The 24002-nt window shown below is 43.1% G+C and overlaps 1 protein-coding gene across 1 annotated transcript in view; it reads left to right on the forward strand.

Moving 5' to 3' along the window:
* Positions 1-24002, forward strand: part of LOC8038898 (NACHT domain- and WD repeat-containing protein 1) — a 131710-nt gene that overhangs the window by 35736 nt on the left and 71972 nt on the right. The window contains exon 2 of the mRNA XM_040206260.3: positions 18496-18686. Coding sequence (XP_040062194.2) covers positions 18496-18686 — 191 coding nt within the window. The remainder of the gene's footprint in view (positions 1-18495; positions 18687-24002) is intronic.

The raw sequence follows: 24002 nt of genomic DNA on the forward strand, positions 1-24002 counted from the left end.
GGGTTCCGCGCGGATATACCCTTCCTGCTTCTAGGCTGTTCAATCAGTGCGTCGCGTTTTCACGAGGGCAGATCGATGTTTGTGTCAGCTCAGGGACGGTGTGCCTCGATTTGGGAGTGCTTCCAACTAACCACTTTGTCGGAGTCACGTGGTTTATGGGCCAAGTTGGCAACACGAGCTAGGAGGATGTCACGGAGAGTTCATCGCCCGTAAGCGTCTCCCCCTCTTCATTCGTTTCTTTCTTCGCCACGCAAAGATGCAAAGCATGCCCGGTTGTAACCAATATGCGCGCGAGGAGTCCGCCACCATTAAATTGCAAACGCTCTACCTGGTTTGAGTTGCTTCTTCTCTCAAGTATGGGCTCTCTACTCGGAGCTTGGTGAGCGATCACTCGCTGGAGCGCCACTCCCGGCACCGCCTCTCTCGAAACATGTCCACCTAAATTATACAAAATGGTCCGAGATATAAATTTCACCCTTCCGTGACCGAGTGATGGAGTGACCGTCGGAGTGTGTGTACAAGACCCTGCTCCGTTCTGACAGCCTCAAATGGCGCGATACGCGGACTAGTCGCCCGCCTGGCCTTTAATGACTGCTTGTCGATAATAAATTATCTCACCGTATAGCCTTCCACTCTCGTGTTAATGGAGCATACGAGTGAGGCTTTGTCTCTCCCGTTCCCTGCGCAAGTTTATTTTATTTACTCTCTAAGAAATGCCTGCGCGTGTAGTTACCCGCAAAACACTTATAGAGCCAATCTCTGCGATCTACGAAATCAGCTCAGCGAATGATGAGGCGGAACATCCTTTTAGAACTAAAAATGAAGTCTGCGCTGTGGCATTACGCAATGCAAAGCGTCATGCTTGCATCGCGTAATTCCACAGCGCAGAATTAATTTTCAGATCTAAACAGATGTTCCGCCTCATCATTCGCTGAGCTGATTTCGCAGCTCACAGAGGTTGGCTCTTTGAGTGTTTTGCGGTTAAGTAGACGGGCAGGCATTTCTTAGAGTGTAGGAACTATAGATGATTGCGCTGTCATTGCATCGATGCAGGCGTTAAAGAAAGGATATTAATTGGGCATTGATTCGGGTGGAGGAGGAGGGGTGGGAGTTTGGCGTGAAGCGTAAACCCGTTAGTCGTATAATATTCAACTTGAGAATGTCGTAAACAGTATACCTTTACGAACAAATACCGCCGTTACAAACACACACACACACACACATATATGGTGTGTTTGAATAGTGACTCTAGCCGTTTACTTCTTGTTGTGGCTATTTCGAATATTTGTCATCCTTAAGGTTCAGGACGAAATCCGACACAAAATGAATACTGTGTCACTGTACCTTGTTTATTGCACTCGGAACTAAAGTGAACGTTCAGCTTTCTCAATCTCATTGATACTTAAACTATTTCCCCAATCATGCCGCGTAGATTTTTTAAAATTTTTTTTATTTGTGTTCTTTGATTATTATCTCTTACTAATGTTTCCCATTGCTCTTTTGTTTACACGTGCGACAACATGCCTTCATTTCTCTGCAAATACAACCTGTTTATACGTCTTTATATATCCTTCATCCCTCCTTTCCATCTGCCTCCCTCCGGGCACAGTGGAAGTTCTAAATAAATAAATAAACCGTGTTTCTAGCAGGCCTTTTTGTTTACTTGCGTTTTTCTTGTCTAAATATTTTGTTATCCGAGAAAGGGACTCTGATTGAGCTTATCCCGGCCTGCTTACTTTGGAAAGCGGAAACGTAATCCAGGGAAGGGTAAATAAACAAGGCGGATTTTATTCGGGCCTCGACATCTTAACACAAGGTGCACGGTAAACCTCTTTTACGACACTAACGAGTAAGAGTTTATGGTTAAAATGAACCCGAAAAGCGTAAATTTTGTCGTATAGATATGGGTCGGGAACGATAAATATACCGATGTTAACGTGAAGATCCTAGCTGCTATTTTGATTTGTATTATTTTATACTTTGAAAGAACATGGTATGCAGCGCATTATCGGTAGTTTTAAAGGAAAGCTTGCAAAATCGATTTTATTTCTATCGGCACTGCATTAAGTTAATAAATAGACGAAGACGTCGGCATCATCTACAGCATGTAAACTAACGCTTTTAAGGCACTTTAAACGATCCGCGAAAAGAAGTTTCTTAGCGTATTGCGCTGCAATTTACTACAGAGATGAAAGCAGATAGTAAAAACTTAGTGACAAAAAAAATAAACTTACCTCATTAAAAAATACTGTTTTGGCAATTTACGCCGCCCCTGCCGTGCTGCCGACAGATAACGTAAACAGCGTAAAAAAAAAATAACACCGGTTAATTTGTTTTTTTTTTACCAGATTGTTTGTTATTAATTAGAATCGGCCGGCGCTTCCCCGACGCCGACTACGCCATCTGTCGGCAGCACTTCTCTATGCGCGCATCGTCTGCGAAGGGGGGGCGTAGACTGGCCAAAACACTTCTTTTGTTTGTTTCCTTTTGATCGAAGTAAAGTCATTCCTTGGTTGTTCTTTATCATAAACTTTCACACCTGTTTGCAGCTTTATAGTAAATTATAACACGATACGTTGAGAAACTGTTTTCTTCCGACTGTCAAAAGTGCCTTGAAAGCCTCAGTTTACATGCTCTAAAGAGGTTTATGAAAACTACCGTTGTACCGTGTCTCAGAGCGATTTTGTTCCCAATCAAGCCTTTTGGCAATATTAGTCGGGACTATGTAGTTAGGTTAAACCTGTCAATACAGTGCACATTCTCCCACAAATATGTCAGCAATCCAGTAATCCCAAGTGTAAACTTTCGAAAGTAAGCGAAAGCAGTAACTTTGTTTTGTTTAATTGGTATTCCGGTTTTAAGGACGTGAAGTGGCTGAATAAGTATATCTATTTTAAAAAAAGTATCATAGAGTGATAAGAGTATATATTATGCAGTATAACTTTTAATCAACGTCCGCGCTATAAACACATAACACCAGGGCCGGTTTTCTCGAAGCGATGGTAAACCCATTTTGGTAAACCACGGTGCCTAGGAAGGGAAAAGTACCTAGGTACTGTAATAAACGGCTGGATATAGAACAACAATAATTATTTTTGATTGGGCAATAAGATGCGCCATCTATCGGTGAAACAAGCCAGTCATTTTGTTTATCCTCTTTTTCCGCTGGTTGTCATCGATCTAGCATGGTATTTTAAGTCAAAATATAGTAATGTTGTACTTGAAGACCAATTTATTTGCTTCCGATGGTACGAAGAAATTTTAGCTACTATGCTAGAGATTGTCGACGAATATTCGAAAATGTAAGAAACATTTCCTTAAATATGTTTCGCCATAAACAACGCATAACTTTCCCGTGTTTCTTCCAGTCTGGCACCGCCGGTGCTGTAATCTCGTTTTCGTTCCTTGCAACGCACGTTTCTGCGATTCCTGCTGATCTCAACTGTTTGCCCTCTCTTCCGTTTGCCCAACCGATCCACCGGTGACGAGAAGCTAAGCTTCTCGTCACCGTTGAATTGCGGGCCACCGGGGATATGTAGAAACCTCAATGCTGTCGGCATACTGTCGGCGCACTGTGAACAAAAAGAACTGTACAATGTCTCAGCTGTTCACCCGGAACGAAGACTTTATTGAGGATAACCCCCTTTCACCGCAAAGTAATCGCTGCTCGCGAGTTGGCATGCACGGTGTAACAAATTAAACGTCTTAGTATAAATATGTACCAACACTCGTTCGCAAAACATTTTTTTTACTCACCATAAAAACACTTGCAAGGCTTATGTACCGTCATATGTCTTGGATCCCGGACTGCTGAAGAGTGATGCGTTCGCGGAATGCTGCCGTCGGTTAGTCTAGTAGTCCCTCTGAACTATCGCTTTGCTTGACGTGCTAATAGGTTGATGGTGAGTCATTAATATAACAGCCAGATCGAAATGAATGTTCAGCAGAACCAAGTAGAACTATTAGCCCTCATTAAGCGACGCCGCGGCCATTTTGCTTCTAGGTACTGCTCCTCCCTCGGCGCCCCTGCTCTCCCAATCACGTGACCTGGAATTCCCCCTTCTAGGGACAATAGTTAACTTTAAACCACGGTTCGCGTTCGAGAAGACGGGCCCAGGCCTTGATTTGAATAATATCAAAATCGTATAACGGAATAACTCGTTCAGTGAGGTAGTAGCAAGAACGGCAACGATTTGTGGAGGGTTTTTTTGACATGCAAGAACAACAGCGGTTAAAGGAAGGGTTAAGCTGTTCAGACGACTTCTCGCTTTGCACCTGGACAACGTTTAAATGTTCGTATTCTAATTTTAACTCCAGCTGCTTTCGAATCCAACGCAGTCTGCTGCATGTATAAACGTATTCAAAACCTTGCATTAGCCTGAATTTAACTCGCTAGAGATGGAAACGGTTTTTCATAGGCATTTTTTGGATGGACAATTTAAATTTTTATATGTACCGTGTTTTCCGGATTATAGTCCAAGGATTATACATATTGACGCGTGCGCCGCTAGCCAAATCGGCGGGTTCCAGTCGCTCGACAATGAAGGTTGAGTTCCCTTTGATTGCTCTTGTGTTTGCACAGAATTTGGAGTCCGCGGATGGTCGTACGTAACGCTGACACTGACGTGCGGGAAGCACAAGATTACTTTAGTGAGAGGGTAATTTCTTTAGTTTCAGCCCATAATGCAGAGCAATGCATTCTTGACTGGCTTCTACTCATTGAAGGGCTTGTAACAATGAAAAAAGTTCGAACCCTCCGATGCCAGCGAACCCTCTGATGCCAGTGGCAATTTTTATCATCCTCGTTGTATCCGCGTCCATGGGTCTGTCTTGCGTCTATTATTATGTACACGGAAATAAAAAAAAAAACAAAGCCACCAGCCAAGTCGGCAGTGCGCTTGGTTCTCACAGAAACCGTGATATGTGATAGATGTCTATAACTGTGATATGACCGAATGCGGAAGTATCTTCGAGTAACTTTGTTTAGCTTCCTTTCAAAACTTGTTCGTGTATTCAGTAATTCAACGCCACCTTTGGACAGACGACTTGAAAACAAAACAAAACAACATTTATGTCATCCCCAGTATTCAGAGGTAGTCGTCGCAACGCTGTACCTCGTTCATATGCCCGCTACGGACAAGCTACTTCTCATATCTATGTCCTGAAAATTTTTAAGTCACTTTTTATACGATTGTTAAGCTTATATAAACAAAAAAAAACTTCAAAACTTCCGCAGTGATTAAACTCCACCTGAACTACTCATTATTGTTTTCTTTCCTTTACATTTAAGACCTTATCGAAACCTTTTTATTTTACCTGTATACGTGTCTCTACAGTGTTTCTACTGGTCTACTGTGATTGACTATCTCCATCCGTGTTATGTATACAAAGTGACTAACTGCCTCCACCGGTCAACTATGATTGTGTATCAGTGTTAGTTTGTTAACTTATTGTGTACGTAGTGATTTAGTGCCTCCACCAGGTCGTGCCGTGAAAAACTACTATGGCTATGACGGGTTCAAAAATTTCAAAAACAAACATAAAATCGTAATAATTGTTTTTTGATGTGGCTGTTGGTGAGAGTAAGTCAAGCAGTCGAAACCAAGTAATTGCCAGCGGTACTTCTCTTCTGTCGTAGCTTCTTTCAGTATTTTTTTAGCAGTCGAAGCAATATTATGAAGTTGTAGCAAATGGTTCTGAAAGGATGGACAAGTCCCCGATTGCAACATGGTTCTACAAAAGTTCATTTGCACTTATTCCACTTTTTTTTCAACCTTGAACGTAATTAAAACCCATTTGTGCCAAGGACAGCGGAGAAAAAGCTTCCAATTGAAAACTTGCCTTGTACATACAGACCACAATACAATACAGGGTATGTGGAGGTACACAAAAACAAATAATCGCCGAACTTCCGGGGGGAGTATGTTACTTCCGGTTGGCTATTGTTTCTGCTTGTTCTTGAGGACACTCAGTGAGTAGCGCATACTTTAGAGGTCTCATCGCCGAGGACTAACTGCCCTTATCTTCCGAAATTTACTTCTACAGGATCGGCATTCCTTCCTGATCCCTTGGGTGAGCAGAGCGCTTGGTTCTTAATGAAATGACAAATCTGCCGAAGGTGTCCTGGGTGCATCTTCACGACTACCTATTCAACTAGCTAGTCCATGTATCTGAGAGTGACTTAAAATGAAATTTCGGCGCTCATTTTTTGGTCTATATGTGTTCAAAAGAGCAGCATCACATCGAACATACCAATATCTCGTTAAAAAAGTCACGAAAAGGTATTTTAAAACGAATTGAACGATTAGCAAAGAGCACCTGGTGGATGTCGCTAACGCCTCGTTTGTAATGCCCGTCTAGGGACCTTGACAGCTAGTCACGGTGAGTGTCTCGCCTCCGGCCACGACGAGAGAAGAGGGGCAGGAGGAACTCCCCTCTTCCCGACAATGCCTTTGTGTGTCGCAGAAGTCGCTATTGCCCCCCTACAAGATTACAGAATATTAACGCGTCACTCAAAATTCGTACAAAAGCAGCCGCTTCGGTGACTGGAACGACTAGGCCATCCTCTCGACGTCAGCCTCGCCGTAGCTTTGCTCGTCCCGAGACGACCTACGTCACGATTGTGTTGGATGTCACGTTGTCTTCGCTGGGCCTCCTCCGAGCGCTTGCCAGAGGGGGCCGTTTATAACGAAAAATACAGCCACCAGGCTCAAAATACAAACGTGCGATTGTCATTAACACATATTGTAGATCATATTCAACCTATTTTTGAACACGACGGAAATATTTCAAATTTCGTTTGAAGTATCCCTTTAAAACCTACAAATTCCTAAACACGTTCAACTACTTCGTAAACGGCAAGGTATCGTCGATGGGCAGCCACTTCCCCCAGGCGCCGAAGGTACGCTCCGGGCTTTCGCGCAGAGGTCGCCGAGCCAGGTCTTAGTTTTAGCAGACCGCGGTCCGAACGTTTTTTTATTACGCTACCTTTTGAGCGACACGATTTTCTGTAATGCACAATTTTCTAGTGTTTCGACTTGCTCGCTTTGGTATTCAAGGTTTTTTTCCCTAATCCCCGCGCACATTGCATTTGTATGTACGTGCCGTAATGACCCATCGTTGTATGGAGATGGTCGATCAAGGCGCGCAGCGCCGCCGCCGCATTCTTGCGTTTGTCGCATTTCGCCATCTGTCGTAAGCCCATCGAGCTAGGCTAGCACCATCTGCCAATGCCGTCGTGCGGCGATAACCCAGGCTCGGAGGCGTTGGTGTAGTCCCTTGTCTCGAGATAATTGAAATAACTTCACTTGTGACATTTCGTTCAGGCTGGTACTCATCGGCAAACTAAAAGCTTGACATTGGGTATTTGTAGGGCGTATCTCTCACGGAATTGCTCGCTAGTTATCCAAGAGTCGTCTCTCATACACCCAAACACAAGGTAAACATAGGAGAACCGGAAGGACTTCTCTCCTCCTGTCATGGCGGCCGGAAGTTACGCGCACACTCAGTATAATAAAGTAAAACAACACTATTGTCTAAACAAAATTCTTCGTGGTATGTGTGCTTGTGTATTAGTGTTTGTCATAAAGCAGACGCACCACATATAGTGCTGTTATTGTCTAGTACTTTGATTCTTTGCCGACGTAGTCGTCGTCCCGCAGGTCATGCGCGAGTCACTAAATGGTCCACGGCGAGCTCTTCAACGGAACGAAATTGTCGTCCACTTTTTTCTATCGAACATCATCTGAAATGGAATGGCTATCTGCTCACCCACGCACCACACATTTTATGACGGGCACTCTTTTATTGAATACATATCCCCCAATGCGAAAGATAGATTGCTGAACGTGCGTTTTTATTTGTTGCCGCCATTAAAAAATGCTCTGCGTTTTAAGTACGAATGCTTGGGATGGAGATGGGGAAGGGGGAGAGGGTGGAAGGAGGAGGGATATATAAAAAAAAGTAACGCCACAAAAAATTGTACCGTCACGTACCCAAGATTCTTTTACCACTAAATTTAGCGGGAAAGTTTTCTTGCTATGTTTGCAGGGCAATGCTCTCGCAATTGTAGCACCATTTAATGCCAAGACACAACGGAAAAAGTCATTTTTTTTTCACAGCAGCCTGTCGAACATTTTCGCATAATATCTTTTACTGCAGAATAACTTATCTTATATTTCTAATGTTTCGTAACTATCTCGCTGATGACAATTTGACTTTCCAGTTGATATTTGATTGATTGATATTTATTTATTGCGTGCCCAAAAACACCATAATGGTTTTGACATTGGTGCACAGAAGTCAGATTCCTATGAAACATGCAAACATATGGAAACCACAATAGTCATATTAGAACAGTCAGCATAATAAAACAGTCGTAACAAAGTACATAAAATACACATCAGGTGTTAAAGGTAAAATAAGGCATGAAAAAAAAATCGTGCTGGACAAGGAGGTTGCATGATGTCTGAATACGATAGATTGGTGACTCCTTTAATCGCATGTCGGGGTAGAACATGTCGCACTGTCGCGTGAATTTCGTTGGCACACGTAACTTTATGCTGTCCAAAAGGTCAGGTACGTCAATTACACCCTGGATAAGCTTTTGTAGAAAAGCCGCATCTCGGCAATGCCTTCGGTCATCCAAAGTGCTGAGATTCAAAATCTTAAGCAGAGAATGGTGGTCGAAGTAAAGTCTCCTGTGGAAGTATCGATCATAGACTATGCGAACCAAACGCCTTTGCACCGCTTCAATACGTCTAGATTCAGTCTCCGTTAAATGGTTCCACACGACAGAAGCGAATTCGAGCCTGGGCCTGACCAGAGCACAAAATAAACGTAATATGGCCTCAGGTGCTTGGAAGTGCCGAGTCAAACGGGAGATCATACCAAGCATTTTGAACCCGGTACCACAAATAGTAGTTACATGAGAACTGAACGTCAGTTTGCAATCGACTAACACCCCGAGGTCCCTGATCATATCAGTTCGAGTAATAATACAGTTTCCCAACGTGTACTTAAAATGTAAGGGATTTTTACGTCTAGTTAGCGAGATGACTTTAGTTTTGTTTATATTCAAAGGCAAACGGTTGGATGAGCACCATTGCAAAATACTCGAAACATCAGACTGTAACGCATCACAATCTTTTTCAGAACAAATACTTGAGAATAACTTAATGTCATCGGCAAATAAAAGCACTTTAGCAAACTTTACACACTTTAAAATATCATTTATAAATACCAGGAACAACAGTGGCCCCAACACTGACCCCTGGGGTACGCCTGAAGTTGGGAAAAACGGATTAGATAAAACAGTATCAACTCGAACAAAATTTTTCCTCGAAGACAAGTAACTATAAACCCATTCACAAAGTTTAGGGGCGAAACCATATTGCTTCAATTTATGTACAAGCAAAGCATGGTCAACCTTGTCGAAAGCCTTTGTAAGATCGAAATATACCGAGTCAACCTGCCCTCGGTTTGAAACGACCGGGGCTGCGTTGTGTAGAAAAGTACAAAGGTTAGTTTCGACAGAGCGCCCTTTAATAAAACCATGTTGTTGCAGCGTCAGATACTTAGATAAATGAGAGAAAAGACATTCTTGCATAATGGTTTCAAATACTTTAGCAAAACCACACAGTAGTGACACAGGACGGTAATTTGATACAATACCAGCATCACCAGCTTTATGAATGGGCACAACTATGGCTTCCTTCCATATTGCTGGAAACATACTGGTACGCAAAGATACATTAAAAATATGGGCTAAAATTGGCGCTAGAAGCCCACAGCATCCTTTAATAATAAATGGTGGAATGTCATCAGTGCCCACTGACAATTTCGGCTTGAGCTTTTTAATCGCCTTTTCAACGTCCTGTGTAGCAACACTGAACAGGGAGAGCGAGTCCCCATCACTGGGATCATTGATTAGATCTGACTTCACCGAATGTATGGGCGGTAAGTAGCAGCTGCTAAAAAACGAGGCAAACTCATCAGCGATGTCTTTTGGCGATGTAACATAATGAGTATCACCGTTACTAGAAGAGCGCAGAGATGAATGTTGTGAAAACGAATGCGGTTTGGTGATTACGTGTTTCCAGAAAGATTTGGGATCAGAATATAGACTATTTTCAACATGTCTTTCGTGGACGTATTTGTCACGTGCAAGCAATATTTTAGCTAAGGAACGAAAGTTGGAAAACTTTTGGTACCATACTTGTTTACACGTTCTCTTGTATAGACCATGAAAACGAGTCTTTTTACGCAGAGCAGTCTTCAATTCCCTCGAAAACCAGCTCGGAAATTTCCTCGGTTTAACGAGCCTTTTAGGCACATACTCTTCGATAGCTTCCTTCATTACCGAAGTCAATTTTTGTGCTGCAAAATCTGAGTCATTGGAATCATATAGCTCAGACCACGCGTGTGATTCCACATGCCTGTAAATGCTGAAGTAATCTCCCTTTTCGTAACAGTAAATGAATTTCGATAGTTCTCGCGATAAACATGGCAAGTAAAATTCGGCTTCAAAGGGCGGATGATCAGCATCGACCCTCACCAAGGGGTGTGACGAAGACGCTATCGCGCCGACAGGGAAATTTGATAAAAGCAAGTCAAGTGTATTGCCAGAAGCATTCGTTAGATTATTGTGCTGTGAAAGACCATAAAAGTTGATAAGTGGCAGAAACCAAGAAGCTTTGCTCTCTGTCAGGTAATCACAACAATCAAGTCTGCCAAGGGCCCAGTCTACGCCTGGAAGGTTAAAATCTCCAAAAATTTGCACTTTGTATTCACTAAAATTGATTAGACTTGTTAAAGTGTCGAAGTGTGAAATAAAAGTTGAGCATTCAAATTTAGGTGGGAAGTAATAGTTTCCGATGAGGTATTTACTACGGTCACGCAATAAAATTTCGAGCCATACGCACTCGTCACAAGTCTCAAGGTCTTGTCTACGGCACGATTTTAACTTGCTCGAGACTGCAATTAACACCCCACCGCCGAAACGTTGACCAGTGGCGCTATAATCACGATCGCGGCGAAACACAGTGTAGTCATTCGCAAAATATTGTGAATCATGTATTTCGGCACATAACCAAGTTTCAGTAAGACAGATTATGTCAAAAGAGGAAAGCGCTAGGTTGGACGAAAATTCATCTGCCTTCGTTCGTAATCCGCGGACGTTTTGATAGTATACCTTAATTGTGTTCTTCGACGCTGCCATTTTGGTCTATTGATTCAGACACCCGCGACGCGTCCAGTTTCCCGAAAAACTGATGAAACAGGCACCCTTCCGGCCAGACTTTAGGGTTATTTAAGGCCTCGAACGTCTCGTCTTCCACAGATATATGAAAAGAAGAATACGAGGTGTATTTTGTCCTAAGTTTGGCACAAGAGGCGATCTTTGCCTTCAGAACAGGCTTGATAATATCGAGCACCTCTGTAACCGATGTGTCCGGATCTAGCCTAGACACAAACAGGGCCTTCGACAGCGCCTTGCGCGGTACAGATTTTACCTTGCAGTTCTTGGACGTTCCACTGGAGGCCTTTGCTTGGCGTCGAGACTTCCACGGCACAAAACCGTCCTCGGTAACGTTCGTTGGGGAGTTGACCCCCGGAACAGGTTGGCCCGCACGGCCCGCGACCGTCGAAGCACACGCAGCCGATGTAGCGGTATCGTAGTTCAAATCCGTCTTGTGACTGCCGATGTCAGGGGCAGTCCAAGCTGACGAAGACTGTCGATCGAGGGTCCCAGACGCATTCGTGGTAGGTGGAGCAGCACTCGCGTTCGCCGACGTGACAGCAGCGTAAGGCATTCGTGGCCCAGCCTGCATCGGTCTTGAGCTCGGGAGGCATTTGCGGATTTGTGACAGCTCAGACCGAAGGCTGTTGTTTTCTGCCTTCAGGCACTTCACTTCAGTCACGAGCAAGTCCAGCTTGTTCAGAATAGTTGTGAACATGTGGACCGCCTCCGAAGAGAGCGACTCACCGTTCACAATCGACGGAACTGCCGGTGTCTTTTCAACGCTTGCCGAGTCCTCCTCGTCTCCGGAATCATTAGGCTTTGATGACCGTCGAATGCAGGATGTACACTTGTAGGTGCTGAAACCAGTCTCCATAAGTACGTTGTAGTCTTCGGCACGCACGTCGATGCATTTACAATGAAAACGGCGGTTACAGCCGGCCGAGCATTTTAGGTATTGCTGTTTTGCGTAGAAGCGGTTGGAGCACGAGCCACACAAATCTTTGTGTGGCTCCTTATCAGACAAACCCACGGAAACATCAGTTAAAATTAAATTTGGGGGTGACACAACAGACAGTTTTCAGTAGACTGAATGCGTCCTTTATAGGCGCTAGAAAACGCGAATAAACGCAAATCTCTCTTAACTAGTCTTGTCTCTCTACGTGTTGGCTGCGATTCTGCGGTAGTCAAGAGAGCGTCGATCTTCTTACTACCGACAGCTTATATCTCAAAGCCGGATAAGACCACTTCCGAAACTTATCTTGACAAAATACGTAAAGTGGACTTCTCCGCACCACGGCTTATCTGAAGGCAAAGCTGCCTTGCCGGTTTGGTCACGGTAGTCAAAGTGCAACTGGTGGTACCCTCTTACTGTATATGTATATACATAGATCACGCACGTCAATATTCGTGCAATATCCGATTGCGATTTTCCTTTCGAGGAGAAAAAATACGTCTTTGTGCAGAACGTCTGTGTGCGTAGTTGACGACCTATTTGTCGCCCAACTGATCATAGGTTTTTAGTTTTTTTTCCTGTGTTTTTTTTTTGGGGGGGGGGGGGAGGGAGGGGGTGGGTGGGGCGTAGACGTGTTTGGAAATTGTAAAGGCCTACCTTTTACGTTTCGCACTCAAAGAGACATCTAAAATTTGCTTACCCAAAGATCGCGAAGTGTGTGGAGTCTACGAATCTCTTCCAGAGAAAGAGAATGCGCAAAAAAGTTTCGAGGGGTTTAACGCGCTATTTTCGCAAGGACAACGAGCGGGCGACACGTAAATGATCTTTGTCCATGGACAAATCACGTGTTCACACCCAAATAGTCATTTGGGCCTCGTCATTCGCAAAAATGAGCTTCATAAATTGAGTCGACTGACACGCCACGTGCGGTGTAAGAATTCTTACAGACGAGCCATTTAGAGGTGTATGTACAGTTCATGACATTTGCTCAATTTACGTTCTCTGTGGAACACCGTACTGTCTAAGTAATAGGAAGTTTTGATATATGGTTTTTCACTTTCCACTTCGCGCCTGCCTAACTGCGCATGTGCAATGAGGTTTTGTCAAACTCAAAGCGTCCGCGCATGCCCAGTGGGTATTGTGCCAATCCCTAGAGCCTGCAGAGCCAGCGCACGAAAGCGTTCTACTAAAACTCGCCAATATAAAGAGGTAAACAAATATGATAAAACTCTGCTTGGGTGTTCCCTTGGACAAACGCTATATTTTTTTAAACAAACAGCTAATTGTGTCCCCTTGATATGTGGGCAATGCACCTGCGCGGATACTGGATTTGCAGATTTGCGGAAAGTATAGCATATGAGCGCGCGCCACAGCGTCAGTATAATGCCACCGCAGCGACATGACGGCAACGAAATACGTTCGTTTATATTTGAGATCTTCTCGTTTTTTTCACCTGCAAAACCTTACGCCCAGTTTAAACAGTTGCCATGGTTAAGATTGACGGAGTGACTAGAACAACGGCGAAGGTAAAATTACCAGGACGTCTCCTTGCCGTACACTTCCTGAAAAGCGATCCAAGAAGTAACTTGATAAACCGGTCAAGAAAGATGGTTTTCCGGGGTGTTCTGCAAATTGTTTTGGTTGGTGGTTTCTGTAGACGTAACTGATGCAATAAACTGACTGGTGAATTACCCGAGAATCAACGGGAATGCTGGGAATCTAGGTCTACGCGCCCGACGCGCTCATTTTCCCCGCACAAAAAAAAAAACATCCGAAGAAAATAACCAAAATAAAATTGCATCCTGTAGGCGCCTTCGTCAATACCTTATTTTTTTTGTTATTTAATTCTAATCTTTTAAACGGGGAAGGCGAGCGCATGTGGCGGGTAGACCTGCATTTCCAGAATTCTCTCTGAAGCCCGGCTAATTTAGCGGTACGTCTATTGCCTGAAAGAGTCCTCAAGCTGCCTCGTTGAAAGGCCACCAGTTAAGACTCGTTCACACATTAGATATGGAGGGTTGCGTTCGCGACAACCAAAACAACAAAAACGACAAGAACACCGTAACAATCTTGACTCATGATTGTTTCGCTAGGCTGGCTCTTGCGTCCCTTGCCACGTAGTGTACGGCGAACACTTTACCCTGCGATCTTGTTCTTACTGTCGCTCGTTTACAGCAACCGCAACCGACACACATCTATGAACCAGCTTTTACCCTAGATGGGGCTGCTTATAGGCATGACGCCGCGTTTCGTTTCACACTGAATCCAATATATGAGTATGGAACGTGTATTCTGCATCTTATTTAATATCCCTGTCATAACAGAACTCACGGACACTTCAAACAGAATGAATCTGGAGAATCGGGGAAAACAAGCGTGCCGTATGGGACTTCAGAAGTCGGCATCGCGAGCTCATTCTCCCCTCGCCCGATTGCCTTTTGGCTAAGTTCCATTGAAAATACCCGGTGGCAAGGGTATCTGATGCCAAATACCAGTTACGAATATAAGAACAATGTCCGGAAAGTGTCGAGAATCCTGAGGTTTCTGTTTAAATCACAAAGTTAGAAAAAACACTAAAGCCATTTTTGTTCTTTTCCCTTTCATCAAACATTACTGATCCATAATACCCTCGGTAACATGAAACGTTGTGTGTTTACTGTGGCGATTACAAAACTACCCTGGGGTTTCTTCAATCTTCTGTTAATAAAATGATTCTTGACTAGCGCATGGGACGACTGACAAATCACTGACTGATACAAATGGAACCTAAATCCTAAAAGTAAAACTCGCAGTCAGGTGACCCTCATTTTCTTGGTATTTTTTTATTGTGCGCCTCTATTGTATAGGCTGCTTTCACAACACATGTTTGTGCGCTTCAGTTTATATCTATGCTTTCAATATCACCAGCGTTTACATACAAAAATAAAAGCTAGATATCTGAGAATAAACAAAACAAAAATAAACAATGAGTTGAGAAAAACGCAAATATTCGATTCATCTCTCAAAGTGCCGCAGGATATTATTTCATAAAAGTTAACAAACAAACAATACAATAATTATAAAACATTTAAAAAAAATTATTACGTCGCCTAACCTCCGAAGGACTTCCAAGAATGCGAAATGTTTTGAAGAATGTTCCGCACTCTAAATCCAAGAGAATGAGTCAGGAATGAAGGTAATATTGTTCCCGCCTGCCCTCTGTAAAAGCCTCGGGCAAGTGCATTCCGAATGCTTTGTTTTGTTGAAATCAATTTCACGTAAATGTTTCTACGGAAAAAAGGAAATGATTTCTTAAATGCGAGTTTTCCGTGCCTTTCCACGACTTTCGTCACCCTCAAACTAAGCGTGATATTTTCTCTCCAGACCTAAATTAATAACAAAAGGTACCTGGAATGCCCGTGTTACGTGCAAATTTATAAGATATCAACCCGAAGACATTTATTTTCTATCGGCAAACGTGCGCCTGCCGACGGACGCGCGCAGAGTCAGGAATGCCAGCTTACTCGCCGACCCTTTAAATGCCTTCGGCCGGAAGACCTTCGACTTGCCCGTTAAACAAAGGTGACTGCACATTGTGACTTTAGCCGAGACTGGAGTTCTAAAGGACGACACACGCGAGGAAAGTTTAAACGAAAAAGAAATGAGATTCGAACGTCTGAAAAACGGGCTGGAGTGCAGGCATTTGAAAAATTGAAACCGAATTTTCGTATCCGCATATCTGGAAGCCTAAGAACCGACTTCATTTTCTCAAAACAATTATTTCAGAGTATTATATAGGTATAAACACTAATCACGTTTGCTAATTACTATCCAACTGAAGACAAGACAAGCTTTGGCGATCCTACCATTGGCTCAAACACTTTGTAACTTAATTTTGGAATAATTTCCTCCCCTACCCTTCACCATGGCCGCAAACATGGTGTTACTCTGTTTGACTCGAATATTTTAGACAGGTGACATTTCTTTACATACTCGCTTTGTAAGTGCTACGTGCGGTTATACAACCTAGGATGTCGACTAAAGCTGTTATTCGATTAAAACCGGGTCAATAAAAGAATGTTGCATAATGCATGATTACGAAACCTCTCATATTCTGCATTTCAGAGGAAAAAAAACGATCTTCAAAATTTGAGGAAACCATCATCTGAGAAGAGTACGTCACTGCTGCGAGCGAATGCTATAAACGAAACGAGGAACAAAATGTACCATGGCTTCCCCAATGCAATCGCAAAAAGGCGTGTGTCAGATGTATGGCCGTATTTCTTTAATACTGTACTTTAAGCTTATATTTTTATTTTATGGGACTAGCTCTACATCGACAGATTTAATATAAAACTGAGTTTGCCTTGTTTCATTACAAAATTAATCGGATTTATTGTGTTAAACAGCGAGAAAGGCAATAACGGGTTTTCTTTATATGTTCTAAGCTTTGTATCCCCATGTCTAGGAGTGCACCGTGATTTCTGATTTGTAGAAGGTGAGCTTAGGTAATAGCCTTATTATGTGTGTACAGCCAGGGTAAAATAAAAAAAAAAATATTTGAATAACACGAGCGGGGCTAGATTTTTCTTTTTCATTTTAATCAAGCATATACATTATATGTTTTGTAGTCACGAATAAGACGAACTGGAAACAAAACCTAACGACAACAGTCTTACTGGTCCTCTTCCATGAGTCCCTTGAAGCAAACGACAAAATAAATAGAAACCGACAGGAGATGGAGCAAACCGAGGAAACGGACACATCAAACTGCACCTTTTTGCTACTGACGTAGGCTTGTCAATCATGCTTTGTATGTGGATTCGAATTTTTCCCGTGTCTTATCGCTTTGCTCTTAAGACTCAAAGCGTACACACACATGACTGTTTCTTTTTGTTACGAGGTGTTTAGACATACGAAAAGTACTTTGATTCGGTACAACCGTGTAGCACCGATTAATTTTAGCGAGCGTTATTTATGCAGTCGGACGTCGTTCACAGCTGATTTTTTTTCTCTTTTCTTTGGGAAGTCTAATATGGAGTCAGCTTGGAATTAGGGCAAATAAAATAACACATCTTTTTTCCTTTAAAATCCCGAGTCTGTTTTACAACATCGATACTTGCGCGAAGAACCTCTTTGTTACGAGTGATCTACGAGACATCCCCTTCCAAGCGAGTTCCGATAAAGTGTAAAGAAGGGTTATGGCACACCGATCCTCTTATGGTGTTGACTATGTGTCGCTGGTGTCAAAGGTTTTGGATCGCTCTCTCCATCACTGCGCTTGCTTACCCTCGAGATTACCATTACGAGGCCTGGCTTGCTACGCATCAGCCCCTCCCTTTATCTTTAACACACAAGCCCATCCTTCCCGCCCATTTTGTTCTGTTTTGGCGTGTGTGCTCGGTTCTTTGAATTGCTTTGAATATTTATCGTAGTGAACCGGCCTACATTGTTATGGCTCAAATCTGACGTGGCGGCGCATCAATCCTCTCAGCTCCTTCTGTATTTGTCTTATGTTTCCTGGTTTGAAATGTGTTTCTTTAATATCAAATATAATGCCAGTTGTTTCTGACGTTACGAAATGATATTATTATGCAAACTGTTTACTGGCATCGACGGTCGCATTAAATTTCCTCGCATTTGCGAGAGTTTCGTTTTGTTCAAATTGCATTTATACAACTCATTAAAACGAGATTCTTATTTTTATGCAGCACACGCTCTATTCTTCGCTATCAATATCATATAGCGCGACCATCAATTTCGTTCCAGACAATACCACTTGGAAACAAGAGGCGGAATATATAAACAATTTAGATGTATACTTGAAATTGTTCTGATTTCATGCTGTTGCCACGAAATGTAAACTCATAACATCAGCTTATGTCTCAAATGAATTGAAATCCCTACGAGAAACTTGAACTTTCCACCCTTCAGACGTCCTGGCGTCCAGACAAGCGTGTCACCAGTACGCTGCTTTATATTAATGCGTGTATCTTACGAGGGGGCAGAAAGCGTCATAGAGCTTCTATTTATTTCTGAAGTGGGGCCATCAAAAATATTACATTTACATTAAACGAAAGAAAGCAAATAAAAAATTTACCGTCCATTATTAGGCATACAAAAACATATTAACGGTGAAGATAACTATTAGGCTAATTAACATCAGAACACAAGACCGAAACATTCAGCCCGCTGAACCACTGCTTACAAGCGAGACCTGGGCGTGCATTCAATATGCCCACACTGAGATGTATTGTGTGAATTTCGTCAGTCTAAACTTGACAGTGCGCATAACGGTGATCGATTTCTCTCCTTTTCGGCGCAGACTTGGATCATGAGCGGAGGGTGGTCCAGGAGAACGTGGTGCCGGAGCTACAGAGGCACTGCGCCTCCCTGGGGCTCGACGTGCAGCTGCTCGACCTTCAGCAGGGTCCGGACCCGAGGCTCTGTCTGGCCTCCACCACGCTGCAGGAGCTCGAGGACTGCCACGCCAGGTCGCTCGGCTGTTTCCTCATCGTGAGTGAGCCCCTGGGCAGAACCTACACTATTTACCCTTTTCCGAAAAAAAGTTTTAGATATAGTTTGGCATAGAGGGAAGGGGCCAATACATTACCGAAGCAAAAACAATCCACTCCGTTCATTTCATCATTCATCATTAGACAAATCGTCCCCTAGCGGAGCGGACATCTCAGGAGGCTAACCGCCGCCGAATCGAGACACTGGATTCGCCGAGACGGTCAGAACGGCTGTTTGAACTGGAGTTTGAGAAGCCTACGACGTTAAAAAGGGGCAGCCACTCTTCCCAATTCAAAGGGGAAAACCCATAGGATGCGGAGCATCCAGCCGTTTCAACTTCACAAAGCTGTCCACACCATGGTCATGGATTTTTTTTTGTGTGTGTGAAGTGGGATGTATGTTCCTAGTAAAGTATTTGGTAGGGTGTGCGAATACTTGCTCTATTTTAATACCTCAGTGCCATCTTTAGTTTCAATATTGTATCGAGGGCCGTGCGTTGTGGCTTTCTCTTCTCTTGTGAAGGCAATGAGTGACAGAGCTCTATTTGGTTTGAACCACTCTTCGCATACCCTGATAAAGGGAGTCGATAAACGAATAGTTATTGTTTATGTTTCAAAGTAAAAAACGTCTACCAAATATTCAGAGGGACCCACATCAGCGTCAGATGTAGAAAGGTCGTAACCAGTGACAACATTATAGTATAGCCTAGATCTCTTTTAAAAATGTTCCGCGTATGCGCGGGTTGTCCTTTGCCAAGTAATTGAGTAGCATCAAGGTTCGTTTCGCGGCGATGAAAAGTGATGCTCTTGTTCCCTCCACCATCCTCTAAGAGGTGAAAAGTTATCTTTCGTTCTTTTTGCGTTTTTGGAGAATTCAAATTATCTGAACGCGCCCTGTAGTAGGGTGTATCGAAAATGTTATTCTAGCCTCCAATAAAGTCGAACGTACTTTCCGCTGGACAGCATTTTATGCGGAATGTTTCCCCATAAAGACTGCATACTGGGTTTTGTAATCAGCGCAGAATTCAATATCAACAACCCAGGATGTGCCGTTTTTTATAAGCAAGAAAAGCCCGCGCTATATGCACAGACGATCAGAAAGGGCCCCGGTTAAAAGCCAGTTTCCTGAACGTAGTTTCCCCAATAAAATGGGGAGCTGGCAGTCCAAATTTGGTACACTTGCTTGAATATAATTTTCACTAGCCCACGGTAACTCTTCTCGGGCGACATTTGACGAAAAATGCACGGAAATTTCAAAGATATGGCTCGGCAGCCCGGCTCTCGCCCCACTCCAACGAAGAATGCAAACCGGAATTCGCGCCGTTCTATCGAGGGGAGACCCGTCAGCAAGAAGAGTAAGAGAAACTCTTGCAGTACCCCGCGCCTCTATGCTAGTGCAAAGGCAGGATGCTTCGAAACTCCTCTCACGTTGTGTGTGACCGCCTCCGACGTTTTTGACGAAACATAAAAACAGAAGAGTTAAGTGAGTGACACGGGACGTACCGCTTTACCACTGTGCTTCCTGCCTTTGTAAGCGTGAACTGTTCCTTCCATCTCCACGAGTGCCCATTCGGAGGGGACTCGAACTGATAAAAAGGCTGAATACAAAATGAAGGAGCGAGCGCGCCAGTGTGGACGCCTGCGAAGTTGACTTTAAAAATTCGTGTACCTTGGAATAGCTTCCCGCGTCCCTTAAAGACGCCAGAAAAAAGCGCAAGGTCTCTTTTTTTTTCGTTTTATTTTTTTTTTTTTGTTTTACGTAAATACTTCTGTCAGGGTTTTCCGTGATTCTGCAAAGGAAATGTTTCTTTGCTCTGGAAAAATCACAAAGCGACGCAATGCATTTCGCCTTACCGAAATAAATCTTAAATTGTGGAAATATTTTCTATCTCTAATAAACTGCAGCAAAGGAGCGTTTTCGTACAAGTGCGGTTTATTCAACGTGCAAGTGGCAGCGGGGATTTTTTTTTATTATTATTATTCGCGTCAAACATAATTGAGCATCAGCCTAGTTTCTTCCGTTTCGAATCACATAAGTTTCCGTCGTTCTCTCACGGCTCAGCTAGATTTTACTGCAATAGTAAAATAATTGTTAAAACGATAGTAGAGCGGAAACCAACATGCAAAGCGACGCCAGCAACGCCATTTGCTCCCTACGTGCACACCTTCCCACCTCCACGCGGGGAGTATGGGCTTCATAATAACACTCCCTCAACACTAGTTCAATTTGCTCTAATTCAACTGTTAAATTCTCTAGAATAGTTGACACCGGTGGCTAAAACAAAAACGGATACACTACGACTCTCTTTTTTTTTTTACTCTATGGTAGAGTTTTTATAAAAAATTAGTGCTTCGACCTATACTTCGTTTCCGCGAGCGTAAAAAGAGGCGACAAGTTCGAGCTCCGGGTATTCAGCGTCCTTGTTGAGCACTCGTACTAGTGTAGTGCAAACCTCTGTCAGGTTAGCATACTCGTGTTTATAGCTTCGTTGTTGTTGTTCTTCTCGCACATAAAGTGAAGCTAACTATAGTAAATACACGCTTCGCACCGACTTCACGTCGGTGACAACTGCGGTGGCATTGCTGTTGAGCGCATTGTTGCTTCTGAACAATACATCTCGCACCATCTGATTTCCTTTCCCTTGTCAATGACAAGTAAGAATGACCATCAGCCTGATGCTGTGAGGTCAAGGACAAGCCATTTTTTTATTTTGTTTATATCAAGGAGTACCTGATATTTCATCAACCCGCAAAGCTTTTCACACAACACCGAGCAAATATAGGGTAGTGGCGATGACAGGTCCGTTATATCCCACTCTTAACTTACCACCTTTCGGACATAAAAGAGCTCCGGTGTCCAAGTAGGGCACGAGTGTCTTGCTGTCTTTTGAGTCGCCCGTCAGTCACCCAAACGACAAGCGGCACTTTAGCTCGGCGTTTAAAACCCGAACCTCGAAAACTTCTCCACGGAATCGACTGCCTCGGCACCGGACACGAACGCAGCGATGATGGCCGGTCGTGCTGTTCGCCGCGGGAGCAGCGAAGTACGCTTGATTAATGGCGACCATATTTCGAGCGCGTTCTGGACCGCTGTTTTCCAACGACTTCGCGAGGTTTTTCTCCGCTCCATTAGCGTCTTCGGGGAAACAGCCTTTCTTAAGGTACTTGGAAGTTTCGTACCCGAGTGCCTGATGGCGTCGTTAGTTATCATTACGGAACAATATTGAAGAGCCGCAGTAGCCAATAGGCCACAGAACATAGTGGGGTGCTTTGTTAGTGACATATTTTTACAGGTCTAATTTATGCAATATATTGTATCCGTAACCTTGCTTTTTTGCGTCTTTGCAGGCAAAAAAATTATAAGTAAAGTAAACTTGAAATTATGGAATTCTTTGTATCCCTGGCCGTACTCTGTGCCGTTAGTGTGGATGCTTTGGCTCCACCCGCATTGTGGACCGAAGAATTCACCCCGTGCATCATGGAGAACCATGGATAAACAAGAACACGCTTCCCCTAAATTAAATCTGGGTCTCGAGGCGAATATCTTCTTTTTTTATATTAATGAACCCTTATAACTTGCGTGTATATAGAAATCAAGCCAGGCATAAATGTTTCGCTTAGGGGTCTTTAAACATCTTACTGCGAGCGACTTTTTATCTTCTTCGAAAGCAGGCTTGTGTAAAAACGTAAATTGTGAAAGGCATATAATCAATAGTCTGCAACGCTCAGTGCGCAGACTTGGTTCACGTCGGTGGGCGAATCGGCATTGCATACGATGTTGCTTTCGTGCCAAAGTCTGACCGGAAGTAGGGACCTCGTCAAGCTTAACATCGGGTTTGTGGCCTACGTTTTGGCATTTAGTACAAACCAAAAAAAAAAAAAAACAGAATTAAATATTTGTGTGTTTGTGATATATCTGTGTATATGTCTACGTCTATTGAGGAAAAAAGATCGCCATTATTTATTTTCGCGACTTTTTTTTTTTTTTTTTTTTTTGTTCGAAACACCATTTAAGCTTACGAAGATAAAAGTTTCCGGTAGTACTTTTGTCACAGCTAAATAAAACAATTATAATAAGTAGAATACGTTTTTTGGATCGGTATAGATCTCGACGCAATTGCGTGTTTACCAAGACTCGTGCAGCGACATCTTACGAGGAGATTACTGGTTGTTTCTATGTTCACTATTCGCTTACTCCAACCAGTGAGACCGAGGCGCAAGCCACGTGGGACGCTGTCAAAAGAAATTTCCCATTTTCCCACATTAGGTGTGGGCAGCGCGAGTGAGCAGAAATCATATTTGCAAGAACTGAAGCATTTGCGCGCATGCGCCGTGCCAACAGCAGCGCCACCACAACAGCGCCACCCGGCGGCGCTCGATGGTGTATAATCTTCTCTTCGTCGTAACGTTTTTTTTTTTTTTTTTTTTTTTATTTTTGCGTTTTACGTTTTTCTTCAGGTTACCGTCGTCCAAAACGTTGTGTATGTTAAAAGCGAATTTTGTTCTGTAGAAAGATTTCGCAATATTATCTAGAGTTTGTGTTAATTTCCATCTTCCTCCTCCTAACTCTAACGTCCTATCCAGGTTATTTACGCTTTGCCCCTGTAAATTTCATGTTTTTTTTTGTTTTTTTTTGTTTTGTTTTTTTGTTTTGCTGTCAGGCAGCGACACACCTTTTCTCGTTGCTTCCGCCTTCGTACAATCCACCCTGTCAACTTTAAGTTAGCAAATGAATGAACGAAGCCCGATAGCAACACCTGTCTTCCAGTCTCACTCCCCGTAATAAACCTGTCACACTGCGGTTTTTCCCATAATTTTCGATTGGAAGAGTGCACAAATAATTTTGCATTTATTTTGGGCTTACTTGCTTGTAGTTCTGACTATAGTGTTGTTTCATCTTTTTTTCTTAGGTATAATAAACATTGCACTTTCAATAGAGTCACTTGTGTTTCTCGTTGCGCGTGTTTATTTAGTGCTACGGCGAGTTTTTTTTTATTTTTTTCAGCGATTTTTTTAGGTATTTTTACGCCGTGAGCTTCGAAGATTTGCTTTCTCACAACACCCATTGAAGTCACGGCCCACAGCAATTTCCCGTTGAACCCACATGTATGTTTGTTCTGCCTGAAAATATATGGCAAATAAGCTTCACGAAAGCCAGAATTTTTTTTATTTGTGGCTTAATCGGATTGAGGCTTTTTTTTATCCTAATGTTGTTTTATATTTGTTATCTCTGTTACCCCATTGTTACCACTGTCGTAAAACGAAACTTTGTCTCTCTTTTTTTTTTTTTTTAGGGGGGGGGGGGAGGGGGTTGGGC

Source organism: Ixodes scapularis, unplaced genomic scaffold (assembly GCF_016920785.2).
Source record: "Ixodes scapularis isolate PalLabHiFi unplaced genomic scaffold, ASM1692078v2 PGA_scaffold3__209_contigs__length_174095766, whole genome shotgun sequence".
Taxonomy (NCBI): domain Eukaryota; kingdom Metazoa; phylum Arthropoda; class Arachnida; order Ixodida; family Ixodidae; genus Ixodes; species Ixodes scapularis.